At 51.0% G+C, this 16045-nt stretch overlaps 1 protein-coding gene across 1 annotated transcript; it reads right to left on the bottom strand.

Annotated features, from left to right (window-relative positions):
* Positions 1 to 9387: 9387 nt before the first annotated feature.
* LOC144139334 (E3 ubiquitin-protein ligase KCMF1-like) lies at positions 9388 to 13479 on the bottom strand. The gene is made up of 2 exons (XM_077671713.1): positions 13310 to 13479; positions 9388 to 10891 (listed from the first exon to the last, which is right to left on the bottom strand). Exons 1-2 carry the CDS (start codon positions 13321 to 13323, stop codon positions 9481 to 9483), a joined length of 1425 nt encoding a protein of 474 aa, XP_077527839.1. The 5' UTR covers positions 13324 to 13479; the 3' UTR covers positions 9388 to 9480.
* Positions 13480 to 16045: the final 2566 nt, after the last annotated feature.

Raw genomic sequence — 16045 nt, 5'->3', positions numbered from 1 at the left:
GCACGGAGCGACGTGACGCCCAATACTTTCCGGAACTGTTTCCGATGCGCGGGACTCGCGACGGAACCCGTCCAGTCAGTGAGTGCGGACCAAGACAGCAGCATCGGTGAAATGTGGGAAGAGCTCGCCAACGTTCCTGATGGTGTCGCCAGTGAAATCCGTCCGACGCTTATAATGAAGCGCTTTCCGCAGTCGATGTGCTCCGCCAATGCTTCTTAGATTTTTGAGGACACGGACACGAACTGATGCAAACAATGTTTCGTGTAGAGAATGCTATGCTAGTTGAAGCCGCCAAAACCAAAGTGAAAACAAAAATCTTCGTTTTTTTTGCAACCTGGGCAGTTAAGGCGGAAAGTAGGGTTGATACTTGCAATAAATAGATTATTTTGGTCTGGTAATGGCTACTGTACTGTGTTCGTTTCTGCATACGCGGATGGCGGAGTTGGGGAGGGGGCGGAGGGCTCCCGTGGATTGCGAACTCGTAACAATAAGCTCGTTATAGGCGGGTTCTGCTATATCGAATTATTAGATATATCGAACTAATCGCGGTGCATATTGCAGTTCGCTATGAACGGGTTTGACTGTACTATAGAGGAAGAAACTGCGCCTTATAAGCCATGTCGTCGCGGGGGTTTATGGGAAAACCCCCACTTTGGGCTTGATCTTGTCGTGACAATTGGATTCTTAAGCGGTTTTTGGGATTTGCTTCCTGCACTATGCATTAACACGTCTAGGAGCTACGAGGAAGCCGAAATCCTCCCTCTTCTGTGGTAGCCGTGTTCGGTGGAGCAGCAGGCAGTGCGTGATCGTACCTGACGTTGGTCATGCTGCAGTCGAAGGACGTATGACTGAGCGGGTAATATGCCGCCGCGAAACTTGCAGCTGACGAAAAAAAGAAACAAAACGTAATTCGCCGAAGGCAAGATACGACAGATAACGGGCGCCTGTATCCGTCCTGTCTTGTCATCGTCCACGAATGTTTAACGGCACGTTTTCGTTTTTAGCTTTTTTCTTGTTAAACTGTAGCTGACGGTCGGTGCACCGCATAGAGTTAATACTAGTGCACCGGTTCACCGCGAAGGCGACGTTTTCATAGGCACGCTCAAAAAACTTTCTAAACCCTTCAAAAAACTTATTATTTGAAATAATCGTTAAATTAATAAAATAAGTCTAATGAGTCCCCCACCCCCTCCACAGTTAACATTGTTCGTAACTACAACCTTCGCCTGCAGAATAGCAGGCACAACCGTTCCGGCAAAAATACGCGTTACTTCCTTTTTCCGTTGTTTTAAAACAGTGTGTTGTATTTTCCACTTACATTATTACACACTATGTTTGCGTTTTTGTGCCCCTTCGTCTAAATTTGCGGTCAGTAAAATATTTCAATCCAAGCCAATGATGAAACTAAGGCGAGCGCATGATGTAATGGCGGCCCATGACGATACAGACGGCCTTGATGTGAGCCGCATAGACGCTAGCACCAGATTCCTCTCTGCTGTATATTGTAAGAAACTCTGTGCCTTGTAGCCAACGTAGAACGGTACTTGGTGCCCCAGGAAAGTGACCACAATGATGTTTCTTTTTTTGCGCAAAAGAGTGGCTACATCCTTTATTGAAAAAAGTCGAGGCATTAAGTTATTCTTTTGCACGTGGTTCGAATTCAAGTACGTAATCTGTAGTGATAGACAGAAACACAAAAAGAGGCCCTGCGGACAGTCTGACCGCAACCCCCGCCTCTGTTACGGACAGATTTTCTCGGGGAAGCATTTGTCCAAGCTACTCCACCGCACGGATTTTGGGAAGTCGCTTCCCAAACGCCCGTGTAATGAATGATTCACACACTTTTGCCACACACACACACACCTACAAGGTTTAGCCCTGTAGGTCGAACCACCTTTTCAGGCTGGGGTCGTTCGAAACAGTGAGCCCGAAACGGGCCTGTAGGCGGGGTACGCAGAGCCTCTCCCAAGCGTAGGCACCCCTGAGAAAACCCGCGCACCGAGGCCGGGGGAACGCTTGTACCCGCTTTTACCGGTGGGTGTCCGGCGGTGGGTTTCGAACCTGCCACCTCCCGAAGCCGAGGCGGGCGCGCAGACCACTAGGCCACGGCTGCGGGGAGAAATCGGTGCGTTAACGTTGTCTTTTATGCGCACAAGGATTGGTTTACGGCCGAAGCTTTCTGTTACTGCGGAGAAACAAAATTTGTCGGCGAACTTAGGCCTGGTTACGTGCTCCCTTAGCGAAAACACAGCTTTCCTAAGCGAAATATGGGCGTAAGTAGACGGAGGACTTCTTTTTTGCTATTTTATTTTATCTATTATTACATAAACGCATTTACCTTAGCTTCCCGCCACGGCTCTCCCTGAATCATCGTTCTCCGTGGCTGTGCTCCTGTTCTCTTCACGTGCCGTCACGTGTTCTCCCCACGCACTGCGTCACGTGCGAGTCTTTTTATACTGGCCGCTGTGGACGGTCAACGATGCCGGATATTTACAGAAGAGCTGTTTAAGCTAGAGGCCCCCCCGTCCAAAAAAAAAAAAAATAGTAGTGGCTTAGCTCTGCTGCCAGGATATACGGAGCGTGAACTAAGGTTCAGCAATCCAGTCCAATCTAGTCCTGTCCAGTCACTCCTCGCATGCTCAGCACGGTTCTTCACGAGCCACGCGAAACGGCTATCAAGCGGCTCCGGTGCAGCGTCAGACTTGGCTACTGGGCACGCGCCGGTGCCAGTGCGTCTGCCGCGGCTATGACGCAACACAATCCACTTTAATCCAATCCAAAGCCAAGCCAATCCAGTCCAATGCAATCCAATCCAATGTCTCGCGCGCTTGCGCAGAACGGCCCTTCACGGCACACGCGAAACTGCTCAACCTCGGACAGTGTAGCTTACGCTACAAAAAAGCGTACGAAGGAAAAAGACGCACGCGGTGCCTCCTGGCGTGGATTGAGAGCACGTAAGCTGTAGTGGTGGTGGTAGTAGTAGTTGTAGTAGTAGTAGTTGTAGTAGTAGTAGTTGTAGTAGTAGTAGTAGTAGTAGTAGTAGTAGTAGTAGTAGTAGTAGTAAAAGTAGTATTAACACTTTATTTTGCCCGAAAGTTGTGGTGATTCCACCACGGAGGTATTCGCTCAGACATCTAGACAGGCTAGACAGGCTCCCGATGTTTTGGGCGCTCGGTGTCTTTAGCCATATAGTTTATGGCCCCTTGCACGAATGGAGCTGGGCTAGACATGGCATCCTCCCAGTCTGAGACAGACAGACAGACAGAGAACTTTATTGAGGTCCAGAAAATCCGTGGCAGTCTTAGTGACTGCGTCCTGCGGATGCGGGCCGCACTTGCGCAGGGGGCGGAAGTCCTTGTTCCTCCGCTCTCTCGCAAGCAATCTGGACATCCCGGAGTTGAGTCATGTACTCTTCACTTTTTAGGGCTTCTTCCCACTCTTCTTCTGTTATAAGGTCACCGCGCGGTAACGCAGGGCATTGCCAGAGCATGTGGTTTACCAACCATGTGGTGCTACTACAACGAGATGGCCCACGACTGCGCGCGTGAAATCACCCGCCGCGGCAGCGTAGGACGCTCGACGACCAGTGACTGGGAAGAGTATAGAGATCCGCTACAAACATTCAACTAGATCACGGCACACTACAAGCTAGAGAGAAAGAAATATCCAGCCCCGCACACCAAGCTTCAGCGATCACAATCCACTGCCTTTAGAATGCTCCAAACGGGTACATTCCCCTCGAGAAGCGTATTTAGCCACTTCGCACACGACATCCAACCGCACTGCACAAAATGTAGTAGCATACAAGTCTGAGAGGGTAAAAAGGTATAAAGGATGGAATGAATTCTACGCGATGCCAGTGCGCGCGAGTTGCCGGTGTGGCGATTGGCCTATCCTCAGCCACAGTTGGCAGTTTTTGAAGCGTTCAGTTTGTTACGCTAAATAACGGGCTACATCATTTGTGTACATCGCGAAGCGCAGCCTGTGTTTCTCGACAGTTCCGGAGTGATGCCGCAACGTCGTTATGTGATCATCTATAACGTGCTGCTGGACGTGCAGCATTTAGCACCTAGGCGTTCATGGTGCGTGCCTGCTAGAGAGCGAATCGAACCACACGCACGTGCTACTGCTCAAGCCTCACTTAGCCTGCGTGCGTTCACTAAAAAGCAAAAACAAAATGCGGTGTATTTTCGGCCTACACAGTATTGTGCTAGCAGTGTAAAAATGGGTCAGGTTTAACACTTGTAAATCTAGTTACCACTAGCTAAAGGTTTGTTTGGCTTGGTTTTTCAAAAACCATGCACACAGTGTTTCGTGGAAGTTAGGCTACTAGCTGATTGCATTCAGGCTGTCGCTTGCACTGCAGCGCACGCGCAGGTGGCGTAGCCGGCACGCCACACGTGACGACACTGAGCGACCAAGCGCCGTCGAAGCAGCGGTTATACCCTTGCCCAGTCACGTGGTGCGGCAGCGACGGGGCTCCGAGCGAGCGCAGCTCCAACGCCTCACATGGGTGCCAGTCTCTCCCACGGAAGAGGTGTCATAAGAGTCATCAACGGTGAAGTGAAACCTGTTACAGCAGCCACAGAAAATAAACTGCATGAAGCAGCCGACTTCGAATCCAGGGCAATGGCAAGAGCCATTGAAAGCTGCACACAGAAAGGCAATAATCTTCAGCGACTCACAAGCGGCGTGTCGCCAGCTCATTCACAACCAGCTTAACACAACTACGGCAGAGATAATAGAAAAAAAATTCTCCGCATTTCCCCGAGGGGAAGAATGTGAAAGTGCGAATGCGCGAGTTGAATTTGCGCGGTTCGGTAATGTTCGCGAAAGAGAGATCTCTCACACACACACAACTACAAAAAAAGAAAGATGCATTTATTCACAGACACCTATTTGTGTTGTCGTTGTACTTGATTGCTAGAGCGGATCTCAGCTTTGAAATTTCGTGTCAGTACTCCTTTAAGCGGGTGCATTAGCCCTTCTCACGCCCGATTCCTGGCCAATCCCCCACGTGGGTATGTGCCATGTCAGCGGCCAGGCAGCGCGCGCCCATCTCCCCCCGTTGCCAAGGAAGACGAGGAGATTCCTGGCCAATCCCCCACGTGGGTATGTGCCATGTCAGCGGCCAGGCTGCGCGCGCCCATCTCCACGTGCGCGGACATATCGCCGGTGGACGCAGGTTCAGGGTCGCTTAAGAAGTGCATTCGCACTTAAAATCAATGCAGAGCAGCTTAACTCGATACAGGCTGCTATGGGTTCTTGGGCATGACATCCCTCGAAGTGAGCGCGCAAATGTGCTTGCCCGCGAAATCTCCACCTTGGCACCAGTGGATGCTCATACGGGAAGAACGCCCTTCTCATGCATTCGCTATGCTTACGCAAGAGAAGTCCTTCGGGAGGCGCGCCGTTTGAGACAGCCCTTTCCGACACCTCACAGCACAGAAACAGGACGACACTCAGCTATACTAAAACAAAGACAGACCCGGTCCCTTCCCACTCCACACATGATACACAAATTCTGGAAATAGGAGGGTACCCCCCCAACGCCCACAGTGCGGGGAATATACCCAGACATGCATCACACATTTTGCACTTGCACCCGAATCCTGCCCACCCGCCCACACCTCACGCCACCCCCGCCAAGTGGGAGGAGTGGCTGGCCGACTCCAGCTCTCAAGGCCAGCAACGGGCAGAGTTGGCCCTCGGCTCCTTACCTAGAGCACCGGATTCCCTGGGGTACCTACTTTCCATAAAGTTACTTCTCTCTCTCTTGCGTCGAATGACCTTGCGAGGAATGGCGTTATAGAGCCTTCGCTTTAAAAGTCACTTAAAGCATACTTATCTAAGGGGGTGTATTTGGACCGAAACGAACCGTGGGTTAGCAATGCTTTGGAGCATATAAAGAGTTGGCTCACGGGAAGGATAAGGCAGTGCAGGAAACGCTAGGAGGTTAACCAGGGAGGAAACCAGTTGGCTACGCGCAGAACACAAATAAGCCGAAATGGGAGTAAATGTCTTGTCGCATAACTCAGTAGTGATTATGAGTTTTCAGGGGGATCATTGGACTATATATATATATATACGCGGGAACCCCTGTGTAGATGCGACGCATAGGGGGTTCCGTTGTTGTTTCCGTTAGGTTGATTCTACCATCGCGTGAAACGTGCCGTGAACCCCCTGCCGCGGCTATGACGCAACATAATCCAACACAATCCACTTTAATCCAATCCAATCCAGTCAAATCCAATCCAGTGCCCCTCGCGAGAGAGTGTTCGCTATCGGAGAGGAGAGGGGGTGAGCGGCGGAGAGCGCAGCTCGCGCGGCGAGGAGAATGGGGGAGGGTTGTGGAAGGACAACAACAACGCCGTATGAAGGGACAAGTAGAGTGAATGAGATGCAGTCGCATCTATAAGTTAGAAGGAAGGACATAAGGCGCGTCCGTACATCTATCAGGGCATGAATTCATGGCTCAGTCGGTAGAGCGCAGTAGTATTAACTCTATGGCAGAGCGTTTCACACCTTCCGTTCCGGCCAGAGTGGTGGCGGTCTCGAAACCTAGCCCCGCCGTATCAATGGAACTTTTACAGACGATAGTCTTTCTAGGGCTACTCAAACCCTGAAATTTTGGTCTGTCTGTCTGTCTGTCTGTAACATCTACTGCAGAACAACGTGTACCGCCTGCTGTTGCCCGCGTCACCTCCTGGCGGCATAAGAGAAATCACGCGGCAACAGCAAAGAAAGGTTCCACTAGCTAGGTTTCACGTTCTCATTGGAACGCACGTGGAGCACGGCAACGCGGTTCTATAAACCTTGAAGTCGGCCGCCTCGATTCACGCGCGTCTCTGCCGTACTGCAGCGCTGGCATCGAGGAACCCCGCCTGTAGAAGTGGAACGCGGTAAATTCAAATCGCCTTGAGCAAACCTTTAGTGTGTTTACCTTGGGATGAGTGCGACGGAACAGGAACAGCATGAGAGGTGAGCGGGAAAGCGAAGGGGGGCATTTCCTTGGCAAATGTCTACAAAGACTATCGTCTTTTGCCGACATTTGCAACGAAAGGAGCAGGTACGCGGCCAATTTTTTTCTGGTGATGTCATTTCCATGACGGATATGACGTCGGTCAGGTTTGTAACCCCGGAATAAAACACTTTCGTGTTAAAATATCTGGATCACCTTCTTTGACTGGAACGTACATAGAAACAGATTAAGAGTGTACTTACCTAGAACACTATCCACGTTACAAGATGCTGTTTTGGAAGCGATGGATTGGTTTTCGGCTGACATTATTTCCGTCAACCCTGCTAAAACTTGCCCGATTTGTTTCCATAACCCACTGCGCGAAGTTGATCTCTACCACAATTTGTTTCTGCATAGCTCTCATTGTTCTCCCCTGGCATATACGCCTTCTACTAAATATATGTTTTTAACAGCGAAGCTGCTTAGCCAATGGTAATTTTTCGCGTGCGCAGTTAAAAATACCAAGAAAATTGCGAGCGCGGGCACGTGAGCGCGGGCCTCGTGGGGACCGCCCAGCGTCCCCGGCGGACATTTGTCCAGCCAGGCATACAGAGTTAAAGAGATTGGCCAAGATTGGCCACAAAGAAAAGCTCCAGCGTTCGCCGTAACAGTGAACACAGTTACCCGGAACGAGAAAAACGCCAGCATTTGCCGTAATCGTGGGAACACTTGCTTGGAACGAGGAAGACACGCCATAGCGTACGCCCCTCCAGGTGATGTCCAGTGGTCATAACTTCCAAAAGAACGAAAAGCCTACACTTATAGAGAGAGAGAGATACAACTTCTTTATTGAGCCTGCGTGGAACCGTTAGGTCACCTACTGTCGCCGCCCTCCAGCCCCCTGTGGGGGGGGTGGGTAGCAGCGATTTCGGCCGCTGGCCTACACTTATAGAAACAATGATGAAGTAAATGTCGTTGCAGCAGCAGCGAAGAAGCAAATCGGCTGCAATCGTGGACGTCGTGATGGTCGTGAAGGTTGTGTGCAACTTCATTACCTTAAAGTCTTACGCGTTAGCCCTCATTCGCACAGCCGTCACCTTCTACGTCATGGCACCGTCACGTCAAGAAGCCGCGACGGAGCCGTAAACGGAGTAGCGTTCTAGCCTCTCCGTCAGAGTACAGGGTCGTCTGCTCAGTGATCAGTTTAGCCTAGAATTGAGCGTGCTTAATCTTACAAGTGAAGAAAATGGCTTGTGCTTACTTGTCGCTAAATTTAGCCGTAAAAATTTGTTTTCTGATTAGCTGGTTTACCGCGAGGCATGGTCCCGTCACGTTGACGTGACGGAAACGTAGAGCTCGGCCTCCCGTCACCGTCGCACCGTTTTCGGCGAGAAATCGCCCGAAAAACCGTCGCCCATGCGGGAAGATGGTGACGTGACGGGGTGAAAAACGGCTGTGTGAATGAGGGCTTAGTGTGAGCGCCCTTCATTTTTTTATAGTGACTAATCCTGGAACACTCAGCGTACATTCGCGGAAAACGTCGGTCCGTTTCTTGTTTTCTACATTAGGTACTTTATGCGATTATCTGTTCGTAGAACTGGTACATGCTTTTACCTATAGTTTACATAGATACGGAGTCAGTCTATGGACTTCGTGCCATGCACTGGACAAATAGGATCATTTCAATTCGCCGTTCTTTGTTAACGAATGTAAGTTATGATGCAAGTGTTGAGTTTAACAGCAAATTGTTGAAAACGTTACGGTTACCGAACTTTGATTTTTGTTGAGCGAAACTGTTTTGAGGCATTTGTGGACAAATAATTTTAAACCGTTGTATATCCTTACGCATCCGGCCAAAAAAGCCTTACTTGATTCCTCGTTGCAATACAAGGTACGGACGCGTGGAACTATAGACTGTACTAGGTTACTGCTCCGTCCAATCAACGTCATGGCGATATTTCTAACCAATTTCACGCATAAATTAAAAAAAAACTAAGGTTTTGAGAAACGTTATACTACCGGCCACTCACACTGTGTATGTTTGTACACTTCGTTTGCCCGAATTTGTTGTTCCCTGATTTTGCTTTTGTTTCGGTGCGTTTTCTTATTGTCTTTGGTTTCTCATGACTAACAGGCTCTGCCACTGAAGCCCTACGTAGCTTTGCTAGGCCATACTCTCTGTCCTATCTAAATAACGAAGTAAGCGATCTCATGTAACCTTCACACGACAAGGAAGTCACCGGTGACGTCAATGTCCGCTCGTCCCATTAATGTTTCAGTAACGGCCCAACTGACACCGGTCAACTGCACAAGACCTCCAAATGCTTGTGCTGTGTAGAAACATTTTATTCCACTTCAACCATACAGAAGAAAGCTGGGGTGAAAATGATAAAGCGGAGGCTGATGAAAGGAATAGATCAGCCGGTTACCATACGGGCGAGCCATAAGCAGGGTCGGGTTGACACAAAAGAAATGCTACAGTGAAAATTTCTTCGCCCCGACTTCTGGACGCAATTTGGTCATTTGGAACTTGGGAGTTGGCCGCAGTCAACGTTGGGATTGTGACCAGTCAGCCCAGAGTTTATTGAAGAATTTGGCTCTGGACTTGTAGATGTTGGTGCCCCGCTTGCAGTCATAGTCGCTCCAAGGTCTCCTGCGCCGGGCTCCGAAGTTGTCGTTGGAGTCTCCTGGCTTGGGACCTCTGCCGATTGAGGGCTCGTTCTCACAGCCGGCTCCGGGTTTGCGACATGATCCGGATCTGGACTAGTGGCCACAGTTGACTCCGCGCCTACGGTGGCAGCCTTCATCGAGCTTGCGGTAGCCTTCGGCTCCGTAGTGGTGGTACCAGTTGGGTCCGGCGGTGTGGTAACATCCTGTACCAGAACGTCGCCGTTCTGAGTCACAGCAGAAGACCTGGACTCGCGCAACGGAGCACCAACTGGAGCCACCTGTTCCACCGTGCTGAGCAGGAGCTCTTGGACGAACAAGCTACGGTCAGCACGTTCCACTTCCAGCGCCTGCTTCTGCGACTGTGAGAGACGGGCCTCGATGAGGCGGTTGAGAAGGAACCGGGGGTCGTCGGGAGCCGGCGGCTCGACCAAGGTCGGCTTCGGAACCTCGGCAACCGGCTCTGAAAAGCCCGCCGTGGGGATCGAGGACGCCATCGACACTGCCGGCAATCGGTCGTAGGCGCGGAGTCGAATCTGTTGCTGCTGCTCAAGCGCCCGAATCTGCTGCCGGGCAAAGTCAAGTCTCCTGCGAAGCTCCTGCTGAATCTCGGTCGTTGTCGCGCCTGACACGCGCAGTGCTGGGCGCCGTGCCCCCGTCGACACCCGGGATAGCAGACCCGAGATAGCGGCCATGGGGTCCGAATCAGGTGGCGACAACGTTAGGATGGTGCCGGTTGGGGGCAACTGTCTTTGCGGCTGCCCACCCGGAACGGGGGTTTCGCCGAAGCGGAACTCGGAGACTCTCTGCGGACGCTGCGAGGCGGACTCGTCGTCATCGAGGTCGTCTATGCTCCTTGCATGGCCCGTGATTAGGTGCCCGGCCAAGTCACCCGTCACATGGTTCTGGGCTCCACCGGGAGTCGCAGCGCACACGGGACACACCACGCGCGTCGTGTCCTCTATGTGCTCGGACGACACGTGGTCTCGAAGACCAGCCAGCGTGAAGCCCATTGTGGCGCACAAGGGACAAGTGAACGACTGCGGCTGGTGGGCCGGCTCCCCGGCGTAGTAGAGCTCGAAGTCCGCCGGTGTCAGGATGCACTGGACAGCGTGATCGTCCTTGTGAGCCGCTTCAGTAACTCCCTCTTCGTAGCATGTCTCGCACAGGTCGTAGTCGTAGCAGATGAGGCACTTGTAGCGCTTGCCTCGGAAGTCCGCCCGCCTGCAGGCGTTGCAAGTCACTCCTTCGTGCACAGACAGCCTGGACAGAAGAGGGAAAAACAGGGTGGCCATTAGGTACTATATCGGTGTACGACGAAGTCCCGTGAAGAGGAGGGTGGTTTGAAATACTTGTAGATCAAATTGAAAGTATTTGTAAACATTTTAGGTTACGTTAGAGCAAACTGCAGCCTGGAATTCTGAAAAGCCCTGTTCGAAGGTATGCGTGCACTCGGTCAAAGAAAAGGATTACGAAGGCCAAACAAGCGAGCAGTCAGACATCTGTGCCAGGTACAAGTCTTCTGCGTCTGTGGAAGGCACGAGGCACCAGCAACGATAGGACAAGTGGAAGGCGTCTTGAAAGGAACTACGACCCGTAATTGAAACAACTTTGGGGTTACCCACGCGACATAGCGAACAGTATTCTTACATTGCTGGCGTGCCGCAATTACAACCTCTGAAGCCACGGACGTCGTAGCGGGAGAATACTCTAATAGCTCGTCGTTTCAAGAGCATTGTAGCGTCTTCACCTCAGAAGGGCGGTGTGGCGTTTATCGTTCGGAGTAAGGTAGTGCTTATTTCTTCTCTTTTTCTAGGCGTTGGGGAAATAGCAGGACAAACAGAATCACCTCAAGGAAACTGCGGGGAAATCCGCCAGGGATACCGTTGCCCGCTGCGCCACTCAAGGTTTGTAAGCAGTAATCTATAACAGTATAATCTTCCCGGCTGAAGTGGAAGGCAGGTCCGCGTCGCCTGTATTCCGGAGCATGTGATCCAAGAAGTTGGCCATCAAGCTGCTCATCAAGCAGCGCGGGAGAGCATTCGGTAAACTTCATCCTAAATTGCTCCCGATCTTTCACTCAGTCCAGGTGTACATCTCCGCCTCCAGGCTGATAATGATAGTCATTCTCGGCCAAGACTCTGCAGGGCTACTTGCTCGGTGTCCCCACCCTACCCGGCTCCGCAGCTGCGTTTGCTAACAAGACAATCGCTAATGCTGCACTCACACTGTCCACACTGCAGAAATGTTTCTAGTGGGCCTCTTCAGCCCCTACGTACTGTCCCAATTGTCAGAAAAATGATTCTCAGACCTTAAACTTCTAACTTGGCATTCTGCAGCTTTGGCAACTTCTCGTGATTGTTTGCTCCGTGCTCTGCCCATAAATCGTCTTATGACGTCCCCACCTTACGTAGACCCTAATTTCGTACATGCTTTAGAAGTATTTTCAATGAAGAGTGGTCTTGCAAAGGTAGTGTGAGATGGGATCTACACTCCCCCTCCCAAGATATCACGCATCATCTCCAACTAGCCCCAATCCGGACTGAATGATCACAACTTCCTCCTCCTCTTCCTCAACTACGGCCAAGTGGCCTCCCCCGTCTTAAATTATTATTATCCAATTTAATTTAATTGTGGAAAAAGTCATTTTCCGTGGGAAGCACTGAAGAAAAGAAGGGAGACGGAAATCCGCAGGGCCGCTGCGGCCGAGAGTTGTATTGAAAATACTAAATAGGCTTCTCCTTAAGGTATGTAAGTTAAAATCCTGACATACGCCGATTTGTGTTTCATAAATCGATTGACTTAAGCTAAAATCATTAAAGTAGGCCCCCTCTCCAGAAACAGAGCCTTTCCGGGAAGCGTTCCGGGAAGCCTTTCCGGGAAGCGTGTTTCCAAACGCTTCGCTGCAGAGTGCCCCCACGTGACATGTCTGTTCGCGCGACAATTCGAAGGCGATTCAAACCACATTAAGCCGTTCCGGAAAACCATCGCAAAAGCTGCATACGTGCAACAGCATGAGCGGTTGCGAGGCGCAAAATACAAAGTAGAAATCATGAGCCATGTCACTTTATGAAGGCGGACGTGCAACGAAGGTTTCTAGTACACTACACATAGGTGGCGCTGAGTTTAGGTGAAATGAATGAGAAAATTCGGTTTCCTTTGAGCGTTAGCGTAGGTCATCCCTAGGAAAGCCGCATCAATGCAGTTACAGCCGTTCTATCTAACCACACTCCCCATGTAGGCGGCTAATATTTACAGAAGCAATTCTGCACGAGAAGTAAACGATACCCTGCGAACCAAGAGAGTCATCTTAGCAGGCGATTTCAGTACGATCTTTATAAAGATGCCTACATCAAACTGAGAGCGACGGAGCATTTTACGCTAACGCTGGCGACGAAATTATGCTTCACGGCCTTGTCGACGGACGCAGGTTTCGTAGAAGTTTCGCCGTAAAATGAAGTGCAACTATGACAAATTCGACCTCATTATGCATGTTAATGTCGGCAAGAACAAAAATATAAATATTCACAAAATGCTTGTCACCCCTTGTCGCCAAAACACACTACAAAAAACTTTGTAACACTCGCGTCCGATCGCCGCCATACGCCCGTCACGCATGTGCTTCGGTCGTCCTGTAAAGGGAAGCAATAAACGCGGAAATTAAACGAATGGAGCCCTTACCTTGTGCTGGTCATTTTGGAAACACGCAAGCTGAACACTTCAAGTCTCGAAACGAAGTGAAATAGAGAAACTTAACAGAGATTACAATGGATTACGATCTCCAACACAGACACCGAACGCCACGCGTCCCTAGGTCAGAAGACGCCGGCTCGCGGGCACGTGATCGGCTAGCGACATCGGGCTCGAGCGTTGGCTGCGACTCGGGAGCCTCCGCGATTTCAAAACCGAAATTGGCGCATTGTGTTCGCAGAGGAGAAAGAAGTTGCGTCTCTTCGTAGTAACGTTTATGAAGCAATTTTAACAGGGGCATTAAAATGGCTATGGGTTTACGCGCGAAGGTGCACCTGGGCCATGGGGCGCGCCGTAGTTGAGAGCCGCGGATGAAGTAATTCCCCCCGGAGATCCTTAACGGTCGCCGATACCTCTGCAATGGGAGGAGGAGGACAAAACTTTTATTGAGGCCCAATCCGACTCCGTGTTTGGAGGCAGACCAGTGGGGAGACTCCTTAGTCCAGGAGTCCCTGGCCCTGGCTGGCAGTCCGGGCCCGTCTCACCAGGTTAAGCTGGGAGCCGGGTTCAGAGCTGGACAGCTGCCCCGTCCACTGTGAAGGGGGGGTGGGATTGGGAGGGAGGTCGGGTGTGTGGGAGCATTCCCATACGATGTGATAAAGTGTACCCCTTTCGGGGCAAAACTTGCACTGTGGTGAGTGGGAGGTGGGGAAGATCAAATGCCAAAGTGTATTGTGAGGGAAGGTCCGGGTTTGAAGTTGACGGAGAGTGATTTCATCGCCTTTTGTTGGAGACGGGTGAGGTGGAGGGAAGGTGCGACGAGAAAGCTTGTAGTGTGTGAGAATATCGTTGTACGTGAGTAGGGGGTGGGCATCCAGGTTGGAAGGAGGAGGGTCGGCGGCAATGGCCCGGTGTACCACTTGTCGTGCCGCGTCGTGCGCCGCTTCATTGCCGGCCAACCCCGAATGGCCAGGGGTCCATAGAATGTGGCACTCCTCAGGGAAGTAAGTGGAGTGTTCAATGATGCGTAGGGCAGTGCGAGGAAGTAGACCTTTTTGAAGATGTCACAGGCTTCTTGCGAGCCCGTGGTTACTGTCACGTAGTCGCGACGAGTGGAGGTAAGGGAGAGCGCGATGGCTATCTCTTCAGCTTCAGTTTGTGTTGAGGCTCGCGTGGAGGCAGTGGCGACTGTACGGTTTTGGCTGTCTACAGTCGCGAAGGCGTAAGTCGATCGGTTGGGGTATGGGGATGAATCGACTTAAAGCGTGTCCGGAAGATGCTGGTAGTGGGTGCGGATGTAGTTGGTTCGGGCGGTGCGACGACCGTCATGCAGGCCGCTGATCTGCAATGGGAAGTTTCTCTTTTTCGCGTTTTTCAGAAAAGCGGTCGCAGTGCCGGGATTGAACCAACATGCGGGTGTCCATAGTCACTTTGTAAATTTGTGATTGTTTTGTTTTCTGGAAGTGCTCACAGCTACAAATCGCAGGCGTAGCGAACGTCTGTATACTATTGTGACGGCGTTACGCTAGAAATCAATCTAGTGGAGGTCGGGCGATGACGTTAGACCGTCTGTGAACGCATCCCACCTTCATCGTGTCGGTTCGTGTTTCGACAACAGGTCGCGTTGACTTCGACACACATATTTCTCCTTCTGAGTCCATCTTTATGAGTAGTGTTGATTGTATCTCATAATCAACGTACGATTTAGTACGGCACGCGTTGAAATTATCTCCTTACTCTGCTATATCGTACTAACTTGAGTAGCCAAACGCTCCTGGTATACTTCGCGGCACGAACAAAAAATGAAGGAAGCTCACACTAGCGCGCAAGACTTGAAGGCTCGAGCTCGAATTTTCACGCACTAAGGTTCAAGGTGAAGGGAAGCGTGCAGTCTGCGGCGGCGGAACGACCTACACGGCGAATGAGTGACCTTGTGCGATCCTAAAAGGTAGGAGAGGACACTGGTCTTTTTTAGTAAATTTCGAGGATGTGTGCGAGCAGGCCAAGTTTAGCCGCGACACATGACCGTAGCGTTTGCTTACGCTTTTGCCTGGTGAGGCGGCCCCCTTTCAAGAGAGGAGGCGGGTGATTACGAGAGAATCAAATCTAGTCTTCGAATCAAATACTGGCTGTCAGCTGCGGCATTTCGCCAGAAGTGCTGTAAGCACGAGAAAGCTAAAACAGAATAATGCTCGGAGGTCGCCGATAAGCTTATGGTTAACATAGAAGAGTGGCTCAAGAAAGCGAAAGCTGTAGGGTAGCTCGCGAGGGTGATTCCGTGCTTTGATCTAGAACATGTTTACCGCCGACTACAGGACATCGTGAAGCACTGAGTGCAGAACTGCCAGGACATAAACACAGTAGACAAAGCAGCTGGACTCGCCGACGAGTTCTTAGCGCGCTCCGATATTGCGTCAAGAGACATCCAGAGAGATCGCCGGCAGGTGGCTGACAGGTCCGGTCTGGGAGGCGTGGGTTTAGAAGAAAACGGCGAGACTCGCAAATGGGCAACACCTCAAATTGAAACTACGTAGAAAAGGATAAAGACGCGTACGCGGAGGCCGAGTCCCTAAAGAAGGCGTTTGAGGCGCGAAAATTCGAAAAGAGCATGCAGGTTTTGGAGCCCTTGGAGTCATCAACAAACCGTTCCAAATACTGCGGGATGCAGCGGGGAGTACGTCGAGTCAACGGAGGAGAGTTTGCATGGGTGAAGCAGGCAGAAGAGGC

This window comes from Haemaphysalis longicornis, unplaced genomic scaffold, assembly GCF_048455015.1.
Source record: "Haemaphysalis longicornis isolate Haplotype H1 unplaced genomic scaffold, Haemaphysalis longicornis Haplotype H1 scaffold_5, whole genome shotgun sequence".
Classification (NCBI taxonomy): Eukaryota; Metazoa; Arthropoda; class Arachnida; order Ixodida; family Ixodidae; genus Haemaphysalis; species Haemaphysalis longicornis.
The sequence above is the reverse complement of the archived record's forward strand: the minus strand, read 5'-3'. Positions and strand labels throughout refer to the sequence as shown.